This window comes from Bos indicus, chromosome 1 (assembly GCF_029378745.1).
Source record: "Bos indicus isolate NIAB-ARS_2022 breed Sahiwal x Tharparkar chromosome 1, NIAB-ARS_B.indTharparkar_mat_pri_1.0, whole genome shotgun sequence".
Taxonomy (NCBI): domain Eukaryota; kingdom Metazoa; phylum Chordata; class Mammalia; order Artiodactyla; family Bovidae; genus Bos; species Bos indicus.
In genome coordinates this window covers 87,787,685-87,809,264 of record NC_091760.1, presented here as the reverse complement: position 1 = coordinate 87,809,264, position 21,580 = coordinate 87,787,685, and the positions used below count along the sequence as shown (strand labels likewise).

Here is a 21,580-nt window from a genome sequence, read left to right as displayed (position 1 = left end):
CACAAATAATCAGTAAATATTTGTTGAAAATATACTGTCAGGGAATACATGAGTGACCAAATTAAAGGTATTTCTCTTCCCTACTCCCAGAAGGTAGCTGTGTGTTCTCAGTCAAGGTCTCATGGCCAATCTGGAGGCTAAGGAGAGTTTATAGGAGATTGAAAGGGACTTGATTTTTGTGCTGTACCTGGACTGGCAGATGTCTGTGCTAGTAAACCCTGGCTTGGGGGTGGGGTGAGGATGGCTGCAGGATGTCCTAGTGGGGTTCCTGGTAAAGAGTGATGCCTGTGAATAGCTCAGGGTTGAAGCCTCTGGAGCAGTGCCTGTGGTCAGAAAAGGGAGGGTGATGAAGGCAGGTCAGGGCAGTGATGCTACTGCCTTGGCATCAGTGCCTTGCTCACTGGTGGGCACCAGTGGCCTCTGAAACAAGCATCCTCCCTTATTCTCTGGGCCCTGTGGAAGCTACTGTATTTTTCTAATCCAGAAAATCGAGTCAGGGAGGGGAAGCCTGACACAGGTTCCAGAGATTAGGATATGAACATATCTTTTAGGGGGGCCACCGTTCAGCCCACTGCCACCCTCATCTGACACTCTTGGGTGATAATATATTTGCTTAACAAATATAAAGGTGCAGATGATTACCTTTTAGAACTGATAACCTATTAGGATCTTACAGCCTGGTAGAGAAGTTAATGCCAAAGGAGATATGACTTTATTGTCTTATAGACAGTTAATCAACCTTGTATCTAACTTGGTAAACTTTTTATTTTGATATTTCTTTCCCAACTGGCTACAGAAATCTCTGTTCCTTATTCCTTTGGTTTTAGAACCAACTCTTTTATTTTCCTGCAGGTTCGTTCATGAAACAAATATTCATTGAGATAAAGTTAAAGAAAATGGACACAACATGGTAAGAAATAAACTCTATGCATTTATATAATAATGAAAGATATTAGGAGAAGAAAGAGGAAGCACCAACATTTTTGTCCCCAAGACACCTCCTTTAATTAGAGGCACTTTTCACCAGTGAAATATGATCTGTCTTTCCTGTGAAGCCTGACCGAACAGGACTCCATTACTGTCACTGGCTTCCGTTCATCAATGTTTCATGACCCAAGTGGATTATGAATCACAGGATGCAAAAGGCACCATACATCAGGAAGAAGAAAATCTCTCAGGATTCTAGACTTACAGTTTATGTTCTCTTAACTGCCTAAAACAGTAAATGTAAATGCAATCTCACAGTGCAAATGAAATTTTGTTTTGATAGTACAGTTACTATTTAGGTAAATGCTATTTCCCACATTGTTAGGAAAGCCTTATGTTATTACTAATTTGAATGTTTGCTACCTCACATTTTAAAGCCATCTATTTTTCCTAAGGAAGCATAAAATAAATGCTATAAAATATAAGGAGATACTGAATATAAACAGAGGCAGTTTGCAAGCTGAGGGTAGTATACATCTAAAGGTTCTGAAACTTTTTAGCAATGCAGCAGTGTGCCCAGACATGCTGATTTAGGACTGAGAATGGAAAACAGACTAAACACACAGTCAAGAACAGCCTTCTTTTTGAACAATATATATATATATTTTACATCTAATTTCATTACGGGCAAAACTGTAATACGGAAAAACATAAATAATGCTAGTAAACTGCAGATATTTGTTAATATTTAACTAGAGGAATGATAAACAAGACAGTCACATCTGTAAGTTTGACTTGCAGCTATTTTGGTAGCACAATGGCTATAATAGCAGTTCTTAAGCTTTAGTGTGCATTAGAATCACCCACAGGTCACCTTCCATTTGCAGGGCTCCACCCCTTGGGTTTCTGAGTCAGTAGGTGTGGGGTGGGGCTATAGAATTGTCATTTCTAACAAGTTCCCAAGTGATACTGACACTGCTGGTTTAGGGACCACACTGTGAGAACTTCTGATCTAGGAACTGACATTATGTGTATGTGGGTGGAACTCTGGAGTTCACAAATATATTCTGACGTATTTCTTTCCTTCTTTGCATGGTTTTGAAAAAGGCTCTACAATTAACAGTTACCTCCTGGAAGTGCTTTGGCTTTAAAAACAGCATTTTAATTCATTTAAGCTAATTGGATTTTAGGGTATTACAGTCTCCAAAGAAGGAAAGCATTTAATTCCCCCAGCTGTCGATTGCACTGAATGATCAGCACTAGGTGAAGGGAGAGAAGAAAGAATTAAATAACTCTGAAAATAATATTATCCTTTATTCTCTTTATTCAAAATTATGACTGTGATCAAAACAGTCATATGATCAAAACAGTCAAATATGATTTGCAAATGACTGTATTTGTGGCTGTGGTTGTCCTAGCATAATTTTCTTGGCTAACATCTAAAGCCATCATTCATAGCTCCTCATACAATTGATAGATATCTTCCACCAAAACACATTTTAAAAAGGCTCAGTATCTTTCTGAAGGAATTGGAGGAGAAAAGGGATTTGCTTAACTGTAGAGAAGAAAAATATAACTAGCAGAGATTATATAACAGTCATTGAAAACAGTTTCTCTAAAGTCAGTTTCAGTTCAGTTCAGTTCAGTCGCTCAGTCGTGTCCGACTCTTTGCGACCCCATGAATAGCAGCACGCCAGGCCTCCCTGTCCATCACCAACTCCCGGAGTTCACTCAGACTCACGTCCATCGAGTCGGTGATGCCATCCAGCCATCTCATCCTCTGTCGTCCCCTTCTCCTCCTGCCCCCAGTCCCTCCCAGCATCAGAGGCTTTTCCAATGAGTCAACCCTTTGCATGAGGTGACCAAAGTACTGGAGTTTCAGCTTTAGCATCATTCCTTCCAACGAACACTCGGGACTGATCTCCTTTCGGATGGACTGGTTGGATCTCCTTGTAGTCCAAGGGACTCTTCAGAGTCTTTTCCAACACCACAGTTCAAAAGCATCAATTCTTCAGCGCTCAGCTTTCTTCACAGTTCAACTCGCACATCCATACATGACTACTGGAAAAACCATAGCCTTGACTAGGCAGACCTTTGTTGGCAAAGTAATGTCTCTGCTTTTTGCCTGGGGAGAAATCCTGGTTTACCATTTACTATTAATGGTGACCTTGGACAAATTACTTAACCTTTATAATCCTCAGTTTTTTGGGAGGGTGGGGCATGCCACTTGGTTTGTGAGATCTTGTTGTTGTTCAGTTGCTAAGTCCTGTCTGACTCCTTGCGACCCCATGGACTGCAGCATGCCAGGCTTCCCTGTCCAATCAACTCCCTGAGCTTGCTCAAACTCATGTCCATCGAGTCAGTGATGCCATCCAACCATCTCATCCTCTGTCATCTTCTCCTCCCGCCTTCAATCTTTCCCAGCATCAAGGTCTTTTCCAAAGAGTCACTTCTTTGATTCAGGTGGCCAAAGTATTGGAGCTTCAGCTTCAGCATCAGTCCTCCCAGTGAATATTTAGGACTGATTTCCTTTAGGACTGACTGGTTTGATCTCCTTGCAGTCCAAGGGACTCTCAAGAGTCTTCTCCAACACCACAGTTCAAAAGCATCAATTCACACAAAATTCAACACAAAGCTTTCTTTATGGTCCAAACTCAAATCTATACATGACTACTGGAAAAGTCATAGCCTTGATTATATGGATCTTTGTTGGTAAAGTTATGTCTCTGCTTTTTAATATGCTGTCTAGGCTCATCATAGACACTTGATGAGGAGCAAGACACTTCCAAGGAGCAAGTGTCTTTTGATTTCATGGTGGCAGTCACCATTTGCAGTGATTTTGAAATCCAAGAAAATAGTTTGTCACTGTTTCCATTGTTTCCCCATCTATATGCCATGAAGTAATGGGACTGGATGCCATGTTCTTCGATTTTTGAATGTTGAGTTTTAAGCCAGCTTTTTCACTCTTATCTTTCACCTTCATCAAGAGACTCTTTAGTTCCTCTTTGCTTTCTGCCATAAGGATGGTGTCATCTGCATATCTGAGGTTATTGATATTTCTCCTGGCAATCTTGATTCCAGATTGTGCTTCATCCAACCTGGCATTTCTCATGATGTACTCTTCATACAGGTTAAATAAGCAGGGTGAAAATATATAGCCTTGACATACTCCTTTCCCAATTTGGAACCAGTCCGTTGTTCTATGTCTGGTTCTAACTGTTGCTTCTTGGCCTTCATATAGACTTCTCAGGAGGCAGGTAAGGTGGTTTGGTATTCCTATCTCTTTAAGAATTTTCCAAAGTTTATTGTGATCCACAAGTCAAAGGCTTTGGTCAATGAGGCAGATGTTTTTCTGGAATTCTCTTGCTTTTTCTATGATCCAGCAGGTGTTGGCAATTTGATCTCTGGTTCCTCTGCCCTTTCTAAATCCAGCTTGAACTTCTGGAAGTTCTTGGTTCATGTACTGTTGAAGCCTAACTTGAAGCATTTTGAGCATTACCTTGCCTGGAGAATCCCAGGGATGGGGGAGCCTGGTGGGCTGCCGTCTATGCGGTCGCACAGAGTCGGACACGACTGAAGTGACTTAGCATAGCATAGCATTGGTAGCATGTGAGATGAGTGCAACTGTGTGGTAGTTTGAACATTCTTTGGCATTGCCTTTCATTGGAATGAAAACTGACCTTTTCCAGTCCTGTGGCCACTGCTGAGTTTTCCAAAGTTGCTGGCATATTGAGTGGAATACTTTCACAGCATCATCTTTTAGGCTTTGAAATAGCTCAGCTGGAATTCCATCACCTCCACTAGGTTTGTTTGTAGTGATGCTTCCTAAGGCCCACTTGACTTTGCACTCCACGATGTCTGGCTCTAGGTGAGTGATCACATCATCACAGTTATCTGGGTCATTAAGGTCTTTTTTGTATAGTTCTTCTGTATATTCTTGCTACATCTTCTTAATATCTTCTGCTTTTGTTAGGTCCATACGGTTTCTGTCCTTTAGTGTGCCCATCTTTGTGTGAAATGTTCCCTTGGTATCTCTAATTTTCTTGAAGAGACCTCTTGTCTTTCCCATTCTATTGTTTTCCTCTATTTCTTTGCATTGTTCACTTAGAAAGGCTTTCTTATCGTTCTTGCTATTCTTTGGGACTGTGCATTCAGATGGATATCTTTCCTTTTCTCCTTTGCATTTTGCTTCTCTTCTTTTCTCAGTTATTTGTAAGGCTTCCTCAGACAACCATTTTGCCTTCTTGCATTTGTTTTTTGGGGATGGTTTTGCTCACTGCCTCATGTACAATGTCATGAACCTCCGTCCATAGTTCTTCAGGCACTCTATCAGATCTAATCTCTTGAATCTATTTGTCACTTCCACTGTATAATCGTAAGGGATTTGACTTAGGTCATACCTGAATGGCTTAGTGGTTTTCCCTACTTACTTCAATATAAGTCTGAATTTGGCAATAAAGAGTTCATGATCTGAGCCACAGTCAGCTCCAGGTCTTGTTTTTGCTAACCGTATAGAGCTTTTCCATCTTTGGCTGCAAAGAATATAATCAATCTGATTTCAGTATTGACCATCTGGTGAGGTCCATGTATAGAGTCTTCTCTTGTGTTGTTGGAAGAGGGTGTTTGCTATGACCTGTGCATTCTCTTGGAGAAGGCGATGGCACCCCACTCAAGTACTCTTGCCTGGAAAATCCCATGGACAGAGGAGCCTGATAGGCTGCAGTGCATGGGGTCGCTAGGAGTCGGACACAACTGAGTGACTTCACTTTCACTTTTCACTTTCATGCATTGGAGAAGGAAATGGCAACCCACTCCAGTGTTCTTGCCTGGAGAATCCCAGGGGCAGGGGAGCCAGTGGGCTGCCGTCTATGGCATCGCACAGAGTCGGACACGACTGAAGCAACTTAGCAGCTTAGCAGCAGTGCACTCTCTTGGCAAAACTTGGTTAGCCTTTGCTCTGCTTCATTCTGTACTCCAAGGCCAAATGTGCCTGTTACTCCAGGTATCTCTTGACTTCCTACTTTTGTGTTCCGGTCCCCTGTGATGAGAAGGACATCTTTTTTTGGTGTTAGTTCTAGAAGGTCTTGTAGGTCATCATAGAACCGTTCAGCTTCTTCAGCATTAGTGGTTGGGGCACAGACTTGGATTACTGTGATATTGAATGGTTTGCCTTGGAAACAAACTGAGATAATCAGCATCAGTCCTTCCAATGAATATTCAGGGTTCATTTCCTTTAGGATTGACTGATTTGATCTCATTGCTGTTCAAGGGACTCTCAAGAGTCTTCTCCAGCACCACAGTTTGAAAGCATCAATTCTTTGGCGCTCAGCCTTCTTTATGGTCCAACTTTTACGTCTGTACATGACTATTGGAAAAACCATAGCTTTGAATATACAGACCTTTGCTGGCGAAGTGTTATCGTTTTTCTGCTTAGGGCTTATCAGGTGTGACTTTGGAAATTCGATTAAAAAAAAAAACCTGTGTTTAGAACTCTTTTGTTTAATCTGGACTCATGATAGAACAGATCATCTAAACACTTTCTTCATTAAGATGGCTATGATATTTTTTCTAAATCAGCCAGCAGACATTTATCATTGAAAGTACAGAAAAAAGGTGTACCTTTTGTGTCAAGAGCAGATTCCCAGAGCTTTGTGCAAAGGTGGGTAGCCCATGGTTCCCGTCTGCCTCCAACCATGCAATTCTATGTTATGGACTATCAAGGCAAATCAGGACTGATTTTTAAAGAAGATGAACAGTCTATTAGCAAACACAACTAAAAATTATTTTTTGAAACTAGCTTCAAATGCTAAAGGAATAAAAATTCATCCTTTCATTTTTCCCATCTTTAACCATTAGCCTCTGTTTTCAAATTTTTAAAAATGAAAAACATTTTGTTTCTCCTTTTTGTTAGCATTCCACTATATAAAAAGTATTTGTTGAGTATAAAAATTTATCCTTTCGTTTTTCCCATCTTTAACCATTAGCCTCTATTTTCAAATTTTTAAAAATGAAAAACATTTTGTTTCTCCTTTTTGTTAGCATTCCACTATATAAAAAGTATTTGTTGAGTACCTAGTATGTGTGGATTATCTACTATGAAAATGATCTTCAGCTTTCTTTCTTTTTGCCCTCCTGCTGACCTTGTCTTTCTGCCTTCTTGGTTTTGTTACTTCTTTCCATCTTCCCTTGCTTTCTTCCTCACTGGTGGCTCACTGTGTGTTGCCAGGAGGGTAAGAGGGATGATGATGTGGCTCCTGTGCTGTCTTCCAAAAAGCAAAACTATATTTATATTTATAGTGTATTATCTAATTGTTTCTACTAGATAGAAAGTTCTTCATACTTCTTCAAATCTGTCTCATCTTTTAAACTTTCCCACTGCCTCACTTATGGCTTTATGGATGGCAGACATTGTCTTCTTCATTAAATTGAAAAGGAATGGCATGGAAGCCATTAGCTTTCTAAGAGCAAGAGGTTGAGAATGAATTTGGGAGGGGAGGCACAAAAATGTGCATGGCCTCAGATCAGATGACAATCCTAATTCATCTTCAGAGTTTCTGGAAGAAAGTGATATTTTTTAAAACCACTTAACCCTATAAACCAAGTAATAATCAGGGCTTGCATTGAGAAGGGAAATCGATGGTCTGTGAGTTCGCTCAGGTAGAGAAGTCTGATGTGGCTGATAAGAGGTGACGTGTGATGAAGAACAAGGGCTTTAGAAGCTGATGGGTTTGATTTGAGTGCTGGCTCCTCTCCATCTTAGCTGTGTCACCTTGGGAAAACTACTTCTGTTCTCTGAGATGCATTGCTCATTAATGGAGAAAATGTTAATTCTAAAGATTATTGTAAACATTTAAAATAGTATATTAGGACTATCTTATATTACTATTAGTATGCCTTTCCTTTTTCACTACTCCTTCAAAAATTTAGAAAACATATCTGCACTTTTAAAGTTTAAATTGTTCTGGTTTGGGACACTGCCAACTTGATGGAATTATGACAATGTGGAAGGAAGCATTTGCTGCCAAAATCAGCAGAATCAGAGTGATTCTGTTCACTCTGATTCAAATACCGAGTCAGGATTATGACTCAATATTTGAGAGCCTGGCTGCCTCACCTTCTCGTGTAGTCCAGCTTAGGTTAAGAAGAGCCTATCTTGGAGCTGTCCTTCCAGTGCCCATACTTGAAAAAGAAATTTGTAAAGCATCACTCTTTGGTGGAAGTTGGTTCTTTTTTTTTTTTTTTGCCTTACCACTATCTCAACTCCTTCATGGAAAAAGCTAATTTTATATCATTAAAAAGCTAATTTTATATTATTGAAGAATTTCTTCAATTCTTCAAAAATTTAAAATTTTTTCAGATATCATAATTTCTTTAAATGGTTAGCTGCAGGGAATACAAATTACACAGTTTGCACAATATCAAGAAACTTTATTCTTCAATATACAGAGATTATAGAATTTATTGTAATCTCCTGTCACTCTGATTAGTGTATTCAAAGCATTATTTGAAAGAGACTAGTCTATGCTTTTCTTTCTCCATATTTTGAAAAGAAAATGGAATAACATAAGAATTCTTCTCATTGTTAGCTTTCATTCTCTTTTGATTTTGAAATATGATTTTTAAGCAAGGCTTTTAAACAGCTCCTCACCTGTTGAACTAAGATTATTTATGTTGGCTTGAGAGAAAATACATTTCCTTGATTTTCCTGTGAACCATCTGAGTGTTAGTGCAGCATTAACAAAATTTTGATGAGCTGAAATTTTTTACTTGAATAGTTTGCAAGTCAGTTTTAAGTCAAATTTTCATACTGCTTCATCATCTTATTTAAGTAAAGAGATCATATATTTAAGAGCAGTATGCTTCTAAGAGTAAAAACACCTTTCTGTTTTTTTTATTACAGGTAGATAAGTCAGTCTATTTTCTTGCTGTTCCATTTGAGTGACTTAATATTTTAAATGATTAAATCCCAAATTCATGAAATTTTCCTAATTTAACCATAGGCTGGAATTACAACTAGGAGGTTATAAATTTGCTTAGTTAAGGCAAATCTTGTTAAGTAAACATGCAGCATTAAAAAAAATAATTTAAAGGACAAATGCTTTACAAACAATTGGTAACCTTCTAAAAGGATTCACTATGATTTATCCTGAGATTTATGCCTATCTCAGGGCAATTAACATTATGTTTTGGAGAACAATGTTGGGACTCTCATACGAAATTTCCAAAGCATATTGTGTTTGCTTAAAGGCACACCAGTGGGTAAGTGGACAATGTGGTGGGATGAAATCAGACAACCAGCAGGGGAGTAGCAGTCACTGGAATAATAAGACGAGTGCATTGTGGGTCTCCATGGCAACCGAGGACCCCAGCTGATCCTCCGGCCCTCCAGCTACCCGTGGAATAGCCCACCTATGCCAGGTCTCATCCTGCTGCAGAAGTAAGTGTTCTCTTGCCACATTAAATTGTTCCAAGGATTCCAGTTTATGAAACAGCACCAATTACTTTACCTGAATCTAAATCTCTAATGCACTTATCAAGAAATGTTTCTCTAATAAATGTTATCAATTTGCTTTTTTGAAAGTTACATTTAAATGAACAAAGATAAGAACATGGTACCTTTACAATTCATTAAGCTTCCCAGGGTTATTGGTTGTGAAAGTTAGCTGACTTGTTTTCCTGCCAAGTTCCGGGAGCAGTAATGCCCACCTCTCTCTTGTAGGGTTGCTGTTAATGACTTACAACTGTTTCCGGATGCCTTGCATTTTCTATCTGTGTCCTCCTTCTCTTGGCTACTAACTGGCTGTGAGTGCACTGACAATTTTCTTAGTCTCAGTGTGCTTTAGTTTCCCCCTTTATAAAATGGGGGTAATAAATAAACTTACATCATCGAGTCATTTGTTAGGATCAAAAGAGCTAATTAATATATATTAGAAGGCCTTCTCATAGCCTCAATAATATTTGCTATTATCATGGTTATCCCTTTACTCACTTCAGATGAAGTATCTCCTCTCTTAGTTTCAGTATCTTATCTAATAAACTCAGGAGAATTTCTTTTGCTCATTTCATCCTACTTATTTCCACAGAGATTATAGATGTGTGAATGTGGATACATTTCTTAAGAGATCTTTGTGGTTTTAGATCAAGGCTGTATACCCTTGTAAAGTGTTTGAGCAAACGAAAAGATTGAGATTGACTTGGGTTTTCTTGGCACAGCCTTAACCATAGGAGGTAACTAGTCATAGCCAAGTCAGTTACACTGAAGTCGAGGGTCAAATAGTGGACAGACAGGTCTGGTTTACTTATACGAGGGATTAGTTGGGAGCCCCAGTGAAAGGATTTTGACTCTACTAAGACTCTTTAGAGACAAAGTAAGGCTAAAAATAATTCACAGGATTATTTGAGTATTAGGTGTAACATCGGGTTGGCTAAAACATTCGTTTCAGTTTTCCTGTAGGATGTTATGGAAAAACCAGAACAAACTTTTTGGCCAATCCAATATGTGAAAAGCACATAGTGGAGTCCCTAATACTTAGTAGGTACTCACAAATGGTAGCTCTTTGTATTATCATGATTGTTCATACTACACTTAGTAATTTCTTAGCATCACATTTATTTTAATGTGATGGTCAGAATCCTGATGTGTAAATATTTTGTCCCACAGGGCATAGATGTGAATGAATGTTCAAAATGTACTTTCCTCTTCTTTGTGTCTGTTATATAAACAATGCTAATACTGGAGTAGAACAGATTTTGTATTGAAAAATAAGGAACAGTAAATGGTAGAACAAGGAAAAAGTGCTAAGTAGTAAGTTCACTGACACATTTTCCAGCCAAATCTATCTATCTTTCTACCTACCTACCTACCCACCTACCTATTTATCAATCATCTGTTATTTTAAGCATTGAGATAGCTACTGAGTAAGAAAGCAAATGAAATACAAAATACAGAAAAAAAAACTTCAAATTTTTTGGTTAAAATTTAAATAAAATATTTATGACATGAATGATCTATTAGAAAAGATAGGTGCATTGAGGAATTGGATTTGTTACCTGTGTTGGAGGCACTAATTCCAGCTCCGAAGCTGACTCAGAGTTCAAGGCGCTTTTCCCACCGCTCAGTTCTGGCTGAGATCTGTGTTCTGAAGACCTATACGGGGCACATGAAGGAAGTTAATGTATATCGAGAAGCAAATTCAGCTAGAAAGTCAGCCGAAAAACCTGGCTAATTTGGATCACCAAGAACCTTGGTAACAAAGCTCTCATCAGACTTTTACTTGGATGTTTCCATTATAAGGACCACTTTTGGAATACCAGTGGCTGCAATGCGCTAGGTGTTATTGTCTGTGATTGATTTAGACTTCAGTGATGTGCAAAAGGCAAATAAATGCAATACCATTTTTGTTGCAGAAAGTTCTGCCTCATCAAAAAAGTATTGGCTTTTTGGGGGGAGGGAGCTTCTCACAAAGTGTATTAGTAAGATTGAATCTTTATATAGAATTTGAAATGTCATATAAGTGGAGATGTGTGAAGGGCAACAGACAGAAATATGTTGCCCTTCAGGAAGTTTTAAAGACATGGTAAGATTTAGGCAGCCAGTTTTTGTCATGGGCATCCATAGATTATTATTAGTTCATTTTCTGACAGTGATGATTCATAAAGTCAGAACAGGCTACCTGTTTAACTAGAAACACTTAATTTAACTATAACTCATTTAATGGGATCTTCCTGACTCAGGGATACAACCTGGGTCTCCTGCATTGGCAGGCAGATTCTTTACCATCTGAACCACCAGGGAAGCCCCCATTTAATATACACATATATGAAATATACCTGTGTACCTATTTTGAAAGATCAGTTACACATTCAGAAAATTATTAACAAATATTGAAAAATATTGAGTATTGAATTATGAAACTGCCAAAATCCTTATTGGCTGAATTTTTGACAACTCAGATGAAATAATTTAATTTTAGAAGTCACAATAATTAACATTGATAAACAGGGGCTTATAAATGGCACCAAGAATCTGGACTGACTTAGCTCATTGGCTATTTCAATACAGGTGTACATGACACATAAATGGTTATTTTCTGATATTAAAATATCTCACCATAAAAGTTCTTTTGATCCAGTTCTGGATGAGCTTGATTTTCTCTCTGCCATGGGATGCCCCTTGCTATTTCGATCTCCATGAAACTTAACATCATCCCATTTTTCCAGTTGTGTTTGAATGTCTGCTAAGGAGACAGGAAGGTGGTGAGGGGAACAGGGGGAGAAAACGAGGTGGAGAGAGAACAGAGATTGGTTAAGACTGAGAAGTCTTATACAAGTGAACTTTACCTTTCAACCCAGCCCTCCCCTAAAACTTAAGGGCCTGGCAAACAGGAACTCCCATTATCCAACCCCGGTGACTCTGAGACTTATTTCTCACTACTCTACCATTCTTGAGTACTGTGACAATATTTGTATTTGCTTGAAAAAGCATCTTGGTCTATTTGTGCTTCTGCGTATCAGGAAAGCCCTGCCCTTTCCTCCTTACTCTCTCTGATCCATATTTTTCATCTGACAAATTCTTCCTTATCCTTCAAGACTGCTATCACAGTGCTTCCTATAACATACGTTCTATAAACTCCTGGCTGGGTGAGGGGCTTTATGAAGGTGCTAATATGCAGTAACTAACCCAGGCTTTTCTTTATTGCAGCACATAGTACATACATACTTTATTGTAATCATTTAATCATTTTTCTATCTCTCCACGAGACTGTAAATTTACTAAGGAGCAGAAAGCTTATATTATTTATCTTTGTATTCCCAGCACATAGTATAGAACACAACAGGTATCCAGAAAAATGTTTATTGAACAAATGGATAAATTAATTCATAAGCATCTAATAGGTATATAACACAGTGCTAAGTGATTTTATATATCTCCTTTAACCTTCATGACTTTATGGATAAGTTACTAATATGCTCATTTATGGATATTTACTCACCATGTCTCCCTTGACTTTCTGAAATTCTTGCCACCTTTCTTTCTCTTAAGAAAAAGAGCTTAATTGACTGGTTCCATGAGTCAAGGTTAAGACCTCCTTTCTCAGGAAAATGTGCAGTGGAGAGAAGTATGGACTTTGAAGTTAATTAGAGCTTGGCTCAAATTCCAGCTCTTCTTCATACTAACTGGGATCTTGGGCAAATTCTTTAAATTTGAAAACCTGGTTCCTCACTCATTTCAAAGAGTTGTGATGAGTTAATGGGATAATATATGTAAATGATGTAGCACAGTCCTGGACATTGTAAGTCACCAATAAATGGTAGCTAACATTATTGTATTGCAATATTTCCATGTATGCTGCATTTTACTGTTCCATCTGGCTATTCCTAGACCTTGGGTTAGAGTTTTCTCTTTCTAGACTCTCTTCCTCTCTAGACTGAATGGTCCTCGAGAGCAAGATTTGTATCTTATTTTCATTGTAACTCCAGTGCCTAGTATGGTGTCTGCCATCTGTCAAAAACTCGATACACATGGGTTGTATAAGTAAACGTATAAATCCACACCAGTTGCACAAAGTTGAACTCCCCAACTGCTGTTTAATCTAAGCACAAAGTGCGTCCTGCCCAGTTTTCTACATAGACATCAACTTTTCTACTGCTTTGCCCATGGTTTTCACGTCATCTGTAGAATGGCTTTGTATCAAGGCTGCAAACACAGCTATTGCCTTACTTAAGTCTAAGGATGCTGTCTCCGAGCCTCGGAGAGCCTGGCCTCTCTGCTCAGCATCTGCACTGATGAGGTCAGACCCATCAGCCTTTTTCTTGAGGGATGAGGTTTTTGATGAGGCCTCCAACTTCTTGGCTTTGCTTTGGGTTTGAGAGACAGGTTCACTCAAGTCAAGGAGATCTAAGCCTGTAGTCAGTACTGTAAGAGAGAGAAGACATTAAGATAAGCTCACTCACTGCTCTGAAATTCTTTTTTAAAAATAAGCTTCAGTTCGGTGCAGAAGGATTTTGCGTTTGCACTATAGGTTAGAAGCACCGAATTAAGTTAGCTCACCATTGATTTATCAAGACGGTTTGCATTTAGACTGGGAAGCTTGCTGCATGTTCTCCTTTATTTGGCATGGTAGAAATTTGCAGAATAAGACTTAGACCAGTCACACCAGTGATGAAGGTCTGAATGGAATTAAAATGATAAAATTGAATCTGAGTTCAGGTACTATTTACTTGATTGCTTTGCTTTATTTATAAAGTGGTATATTTTAGAGTGAAGTTTTTTCCCAGCATAGAGTCAATGTATTATATTCTGAGAGGTGCTTGCAGAACAGTGATGAGGAAGATTTGGTAAAGTTTCTAAATGTCTTCATATTTTAATTTCAAACTACTAAAGTATCTAGGGTATAAATGAATGTTGCTAATCATCTTTTATTTAATTAAGCAGTTTAATCAGAAAACGGCCTGATGTTTGGGCTCAACTAGAGAGGTATTTCATAATCCATAGTTGATGAATAGGTACACATGGTAATGCCTTTGCTGCTTAATATGCAAATTTAAATTTCAATGTAACAAACCATAAAATGGTTACACTTTTACTTCCCAGCAGGTTGATTACATTGTGTTAAATACTCTAATGAAGGCAGAAATAATAATTTGTTCAAATGCAAACTAGGCAAATGAGAATTAAAAAGGCAAGCTATGTAACTTTTCATTCTTTCTCTTCAAGTGCAAGTAACTGCTGTTTGACTAGCTCATTGTGAGAAATGGAAAATTCCTATTAGAAAAGGTTCCTCCAGCTCTACTTCTCTTTTAGCCCCAGCATCCCAGAGACTGGCTTCTGAACTGGCCTGATGGCTTCCTGACCTAGGATCTCTTTACTGGCTAGCTTAGAAAAGCCACCAAAGTGACAGGGACACTCCTTATGCTAACTCTTTCCAGCACTGTCTATAACAACCTCTGCACAGTTCCTTCTCCTCTTTGATCTCTTGGATTTTTCTCTTGGTAAGAAATGGATCTTTGTTGACATCTCAATACTCTTCCATCTATTTCCCCCTTGCATTCAATGCAGGGTCAGGGATTAATTTAGTTCACAACCAGGATTTCTTTAGTACTGAAGTGTTCTCATGAGCTAGCCATCATATGGGATCCTTAGGATAGGATGTAAAACTTTCTATAATCTTGCTTTCTGATTTCAAGTATAAATCACAATGGTTGGGTGTTAATGGTAAAGTGGAAAGACCTGACTCTGCCACTGCCTAGCTATGTGACTTGGAGTAAGTTTATTGACATCTCTGAGTTTCAATGTCCTCACTTAAAAAATGCAGAATTAAGTCTCTGCATCAGATATGATATGACAATTAAATTATCTAATTTATAAATCAAATGTGTAAAGTACCCAACATACTGCAGGTATTCAATAAATATTATTTCCATTCTTTGGTGGCCAATTTGTGATGCTTTTCTTTCCTTTTCCTTTATCTCCTGTTTCCCCCACTCCCCACTGACAGAAACAGGAAAACACCCCTGGGAATAAAATGGCAGATGAGACAGGCTATTGGCTCTGCAGAAGATGCTATGAAGTAAATTTATCATAAAATGGCCTGAAAGTGTCATCTCATGTGAGCTTATCTTGTCCCAGTCTTCCTGAGATAGGAGTCCCTTTCCAGAGTAAGATGCTCTGAGCCATGCAGGAGTGTTCTGGCTGGCTCGGTGTCTAAAAGTTAAGCACGGCAAGCAGCCAGCATAGGCTCGGATGCCACACATTTCATATCTTTTGAATGTTTAAATAGAAAATTCTAGGCCACTGTTAATGTTGGCGGGGATTCTAGGCCCACTGTGATTTCCTTATAACAGAAGGAAGGAAGTGAATAACAGTCTCTGAAATGCCATATATGCCTTTTTACTAATTGCACAAACAAGAATTAGTCACTTTCTCCTACACTTCTTTTAGAAGAAAATTACATAGGACTTGTCTGCTTGTAGATAGGAAGTACAGTTGTTACAGAATAATAACTGATGAGTATTAATTTAACTCTATCTGTTTCTCACCATTCAGAATAAATGAATTACTCAAAGACTGAATTGTGAATTCAAACTTGGCTCAGTAACATTCTTTTCCCCTCCAAGCTGTCCTCAGCACTTCCTGTGTTTGTTCTGAGGTCTCTGTTTCTTTGTTCTTTTCCCAGCAAATGTGAAACAACTGCTCGGCACACACAAAAGGCTTTATTTGTTCCTCAGTTGATGAAGGGGGTGCCTTGGAAGTTGAATGGCAAGCTTGAAGCAGAGAGAGTCCCTGAGGAACACAGTTTCAAAACCACAAAAGGATGTGTGCAGCCTTCCACTTTCTGAAGAAAGACAAATCTCATGTTAGCGTGGGAGTATGTGAGTATGTGTGTGTATGTGTGTGGTGTGCACTTTAGTTAAGACAAAAATAAAGGGTGTCAGATGTCACTGTTCCATATGGGCTTCATAGATAGCACACCTTGGTATGGAAGGGGGTGTCTGCTCTACTAATTTTCTCAATCTGATTTTGAATATTCTCTTAGGCACATGAAGGTTTGTGTTCCAGAATTTGTGTTTAAATTAAAATAATCACCTGATATATTGTGGAAGTGAAATTGTGTGTGTGTGTGTGTGTGAGAGAGAGAGAGAGACAAGGGGGAGAGAGAGAGTGAGAGATAGGGGGAGAGTGAGTGAACAATAGTGGGAGAGAGAAAGAGAGTGAGAGAGGGAGAGAGTGAGAGATGGGGAGAGAGAGTGATGGAGAGAGACAGTGAGAAATAGGGAGAGAGAGAATGAGAGATGGAGAGAGAGGTGGGGAGAGAGAGAGAGAGGGAGAGAGTGAGAGACAGGCAGAGAGAGTGAGAGATAGAAGGGGAGAGAGAGAGACAGGAGGAGAGAGAGACAGGAGGAGAGAGAGAGAGGGAGAGAGAGAGGGAGAGAGATGGAGACTAAGAGATGGTGGTGGTGGAGGGTGGAGAGAGAAGGAAACAGTGACTTGAAGGTGCTATGCTGTTGGCTTCAGAGATGGAATATGGGGCCACAGGCCAAGGAATACGAGGTACCATCTAGAAGCTGGAAAAGGCAAGGGAGTGAATTCTCCTTTAGAGCCTCCAGAAAGAATAGAACTATCCTGATACCTTGATTTTAGGATAGCTGATTTCCAGAATTCAGATCAGATCAGTCGCTCAGTCGTGTCCGACTCTTTGCGACCCCATGAATCGCAACACACCAGGCCTCCCTGTCCATCACCAACTCCCAGAGTTCACTCAGACTCACGTCCATCGAGTCAGTGATGCCATCCAGCCATCTCATCCTCTGTCGTCCCCTTCTCCTCTTGCCCCCAATCCCTCCCAGCATCAGAGTCTTTTCCAGTGAGTCAACTCTTCACATGAGGTAGCCAAAGTACTGGAGTTTCAGCTTTAGCATCATTCCTTCCAAAGAAATCCCAGGGCTGATCTCCTTCCGAATGGACTGGTTGGATCTCCTTGTAGTCCAAGGGACTCTCAAGAGTTTTCTCCAACACCACAGTTCAAAAGCATCAATTCTTTGGCGCTCAGCCTTCTTCACAGTCCAACTCTCACATCCATACATGACCACTGGAAAAACCATAGCCTTGACTAGACGAACGTTTGTTGGCAAAGTAATGTCTCTGGTTTTGAATATGCTATCTAGGTTGGTCATAACTTTCCTTCCAAGGAAGCGTCTTTTACTTTCATGGCTGCAGTCACCATCTGCAGTGATTTTGGAGCCCAGAAAAATAAAGTCTGACACTGTTTCCACTGTTTCCCCATCTATTTCCCATGAAGTGATGGGACTGGATGCCATGATCTTCGTTTTCTGAATGTTGAGCTTTAAGCCAACTTTTTCACTCTCCACTTTGACTTTCATCAAGAGGCTTTTGAGTTCCTCTTTACTTTCTGCCATAAGGGTGGTGTCATCTGCATATCTGAGGTTATTGATGTTTCTCCCAGCAATCTTGATTCCAGCTTGTGTTTCTTCCAGTCCAGCATTTCTCATGATGTACTCTGCATATAAGTTAAATAAACAGGTGACAATATTCAGCCTTGACATACTCCTTTTCCTATTTGGAACCAGTCTTTTGTTCCACGTCCAGTTCTAACTGTTGCTTCCTGACCTGCATACAAATTTCTCAAGAGGCAGATCAGGTGGTCTGGTAGTCCCATCTCTTTCAGAATTTTCCACAGTTTATTGTGATCCACACAGTCAAAGGCTTTGGCATAGTCAATAAAGCAGAAATACATATTTTTCTGGAACTCTCTTGCTTTTTCCATGATCCAGCAGATGTTGGCAATTTGATCCCTGGTTCCTCTGCCTTTTCTAAAATCAGCTTGAACATCAGGAAGTTCACGGTTCACATATTGCTGAAGCCTGGCTTGGAGAATTTTGAGCATTACTTTGCTAGCGTGTGAGATGAGTGCAATTGTGCAGTAGTTTGAGTATTCTTTGGCATTGCCTTTCTTTGGGATTGGAATGAAAACTGACCTTTTCCAGTCCTGTGGCCGCTGCTGAGTTTTCCAAATTTGCTGGCATATTGAGTTCAGCACTTTCACAGCATCATCTTTCAGGATTTGGAATAGCTCAACTGGAATTCCATCACCTCCACTAGCTTTGTTCGTAGTGATGCTTTCTAAGGCCCACTTGACTTCACATTCCAGGATGTCTGGCTCTAGGTGAGTGATCACACCATCATGATTATCTGGGTCATGAAGATCTTTTTTGTACAGTTCTTCTGTGTATTCTTGCCATCTCTTCCAGAATTACAGGATAATAAGTTTGTGTTGTTTTAAGCCACTGAATTTGTAGCAGTTTGTTACAGCAATAATAGGAAACTAATACAAGCTGGTAGATCAGTGGTCCATACAGGATTCAAACACAGTTCCATCATCCCCAAGCCCATGCTCTTCACCACTCTCTAGACTTTATGTGAACTTGGAGGCAATGTGCTGACTCCACTGATGTGGCTTTGATTGGTTTTTGTTTAGCTAGCAATTATTTGCCAGTTTGGGTAGTCTGAGGGCATAAATAGTTGGCAATCTCAAAAACTTTTTTGTTGGATAACTTAATTCCATTGGGTGGAATTTCCTAAAGTTAGAAGACATAATATATTATACAAGTTTTGTTTCCATCTATCTCAAGGACACTTGATTGAAAATCACAACCTATTGAACTGGAAGGCTCCTACAGGGCACTGAAGATGTTTATGAATACAAGATTACTTGGGCCCTGGGAGGTGAGGCTGCTTAGAACAGTTTGGGCAAAATAGCACCTATTATGAAGCACTGATTTGATACTTTAATGGGAAGTCCAAGGGTATTAACACCGCTACTGTATAATGAGCCTAGATTTTTAGTGACTTTCTCTAAAGGAATAAACCTACAGGGAGTGGTCAGAGAGGACCGACTGTGGAAAGCCTTGATTGGGGCAGTCACAGAATGTGTCACAAGGAGCTGAAGCGTTTTCTGTTCTGATCTGTAAGTTACTTTGGCATTTTAGAAAACATGGGGTTACTTAATATAATGCTGACAAAGCAAACTCCTTTAGGAAGGATTTTGCTAGTGATGTCAAATAGATAAACTGGACTTAAATAATCAACCAACTCTTGCCTTTTAATTGGAATACATAATTAAAGCTACTTCCCAAATTTCTAAGTTCTGTAAAGAGGCATGCCACTGGGTTCATGGCTATTCGGGCTTTATATATGTGTATTTGGGAGACTTCCCAGTCCAGTGGTTAAGACTTTGTGCTCCTAATGCAAGGGGTGTGGGGGGCTAGACCCTGCATGCTGCAACTAAGACCCAGTGCAGCCAAATTAAATAAATAGTTTAAAGAAATGTTTTTTGAAAAATTACACTAATTTTGCTATTAAGATATTTAATTAGGTGGCTGTGATGGCATTGTGAACTTTGTTAAGGATATTTTTCCTGCATATGTAGTGATCTACTCTTTGATATACAGGTCCCTTACCAAGGAGTAATATTAGTTTTTAAGCTATGATATCTCTTCTGTAGTAATATTTCTTCTATAGTAACTGTCCATATAATAGCTCAAGATTATAGATAATTTTTTCTGGTTATGTAGATTGATAAATGCAAACAAAGGACCCCTGTTCTTCTTGCTCTTTAGAAAAGAGCTTTTCCTGTACTTTGACATATATCTAATTTGGGGGGAGATTATAGGATAAGAATTTATTTGCAAGTTTTATAGTAATTACTTAGAATATAATTATCATCTTAAAAATATCTGTTTTCCAGTCACTTTCAGAGCATTTGATATATGCATTGGTGTATAATATATATTTATTTGCCATTTAAAAATCAAGAATATTAGTAATCATGGCCTACCTACAATTTACCAGCTGAGCCACAAGGGAAACCCCCAGGTTGGCTTAAAACTCAACATTCAGAAAACTAAGATCATAGCATCTGGTCCCATAACTTCATGGCAAATAGATGGGGAAACAATGGAAATAGGGAGAGACTTTATTTTCTTGGACTCCAAAATCACTGCAGATGGTGACTGCTGCTGTGAAATTAAAAGATGCTTGCTCCTTGGTAGAAAAGCTATGACCAACCTAGACAGCATATTAAAAAGCAGAGACATTACTTTGCTAACAAAGGTCCATCTAGTCAAGGCTGTGGGTTTTCCAGTAGTCATGTATGGATGTGAGAGTTGGACTATAAAGAAAGCTGAGCACCAAAGAATTGATGCTTTTGAACTGTGGTGTTGGAGAAGAATCTTAAGAGTCCCTTGGACAGAAAGGAGATCCAACCAGTCAATCCTACAGGAAATTAGTCCTGAATATTCATTGGAAGGACTGATGCTGAAGTTGAAACTCCAATACTTTGGCCACCTGATGCGAAGAACTGACTCATTTGAAAAGACCCTGATGCTGGGAAAGATTGAAGTTGGGAGGAGAAGGGGATGACAGAGGATGAGATGGTTGGATGGTATCACCGATGCGATGGACATGAGTTTGGGTAAGCTCCGGGAGTTGGTGATGGACAGGGAAGCCTGGTGTGCTGCTGTCCATGGGGTTGCAGAGAGTCAGACATGACTGAGCGACTGAACTGAACAGAACCTACCATTTAAGGAACAGTTTGAGAGGGCCAAGGACTTAGCTGTCTAACTAGATTACAAATGAGTTGAGTAAAAGACAATTTAGGAAGTTAGGCACCCAATTGGAATGGAAAACGTCCTTATTTGATCAACTTGAAGTTATCATCATTGGATGACAGAAGTTAATCCTAATATAGAAACAATCAGAAAGTAAAAACAAAAATGAAATACACAGGAACAAAATTATTATCTATAACTTTCATAAGGTAGAAGATGGATATGTTCTTTTAGAGTCAGAGAGAAAAAAAAAAACCTGTCATTTGACCTTTGGAAGAGGTAATTCATATATTGTTTATTCTGTGTTATTTTATACAAGAACTATATTCCTTATATATTTAAGGAGTGTCAAGATGGTGGCACACTGGATTTATTTTTCACTGGAAGAAAATGCCAAGTATAAAACCTACCTCTCATCTTAATACAGTTCTTCTTAATATGGTTCTTCAAATTTCTCTTTGATTGACTTAGTACAACTTGCAGCAGGTTTCCCCCATATTTTACTACAAGATTGTCTACTATCCAT

The 21,580-nt window shown here is 39.1% G+C and overlaps 1 protein-coding gene across 12 annotated transcripts in view; it reads right to left on the bottom strand.

Annotated features, from left to right (window-relative positions):
* The window catches only part of PEX5L (peroxisomal biogenesis factor 5 like), a 319,912-nt gene that overhangs the window by 138,308 nt on the left and 160,024 nt on the right, over window positions 1-21,580 (bottom strand). For 10 of the 12 annotated variants that reach the window (XM_070791517.1, XM_070791492.1, XM_070791531.1 and 7 more), the window contains 3 exons: window positions 13,649-13,843; window positions 12,038-12,164; window positions 10,978-11,074 (listed from right to left, as the gene is read on the bottom strand). In XM_070791517.1, coding sequence (XP_070647618.1) covers window positions 10,978-11,074; window positions 12,038-12,164; window positions 13,649-13,843 — 419 coding nt within the window. The remainder of the gene's footprint in view (window positions 1-10,977; window positions 11,075-12,037; window positions 12,165-13,648; window positions 13,844-21,580) is intronic. The other 2 variants (XM_019959311.2, XM_070791508.1) reach the window with 1 other exon arrangement.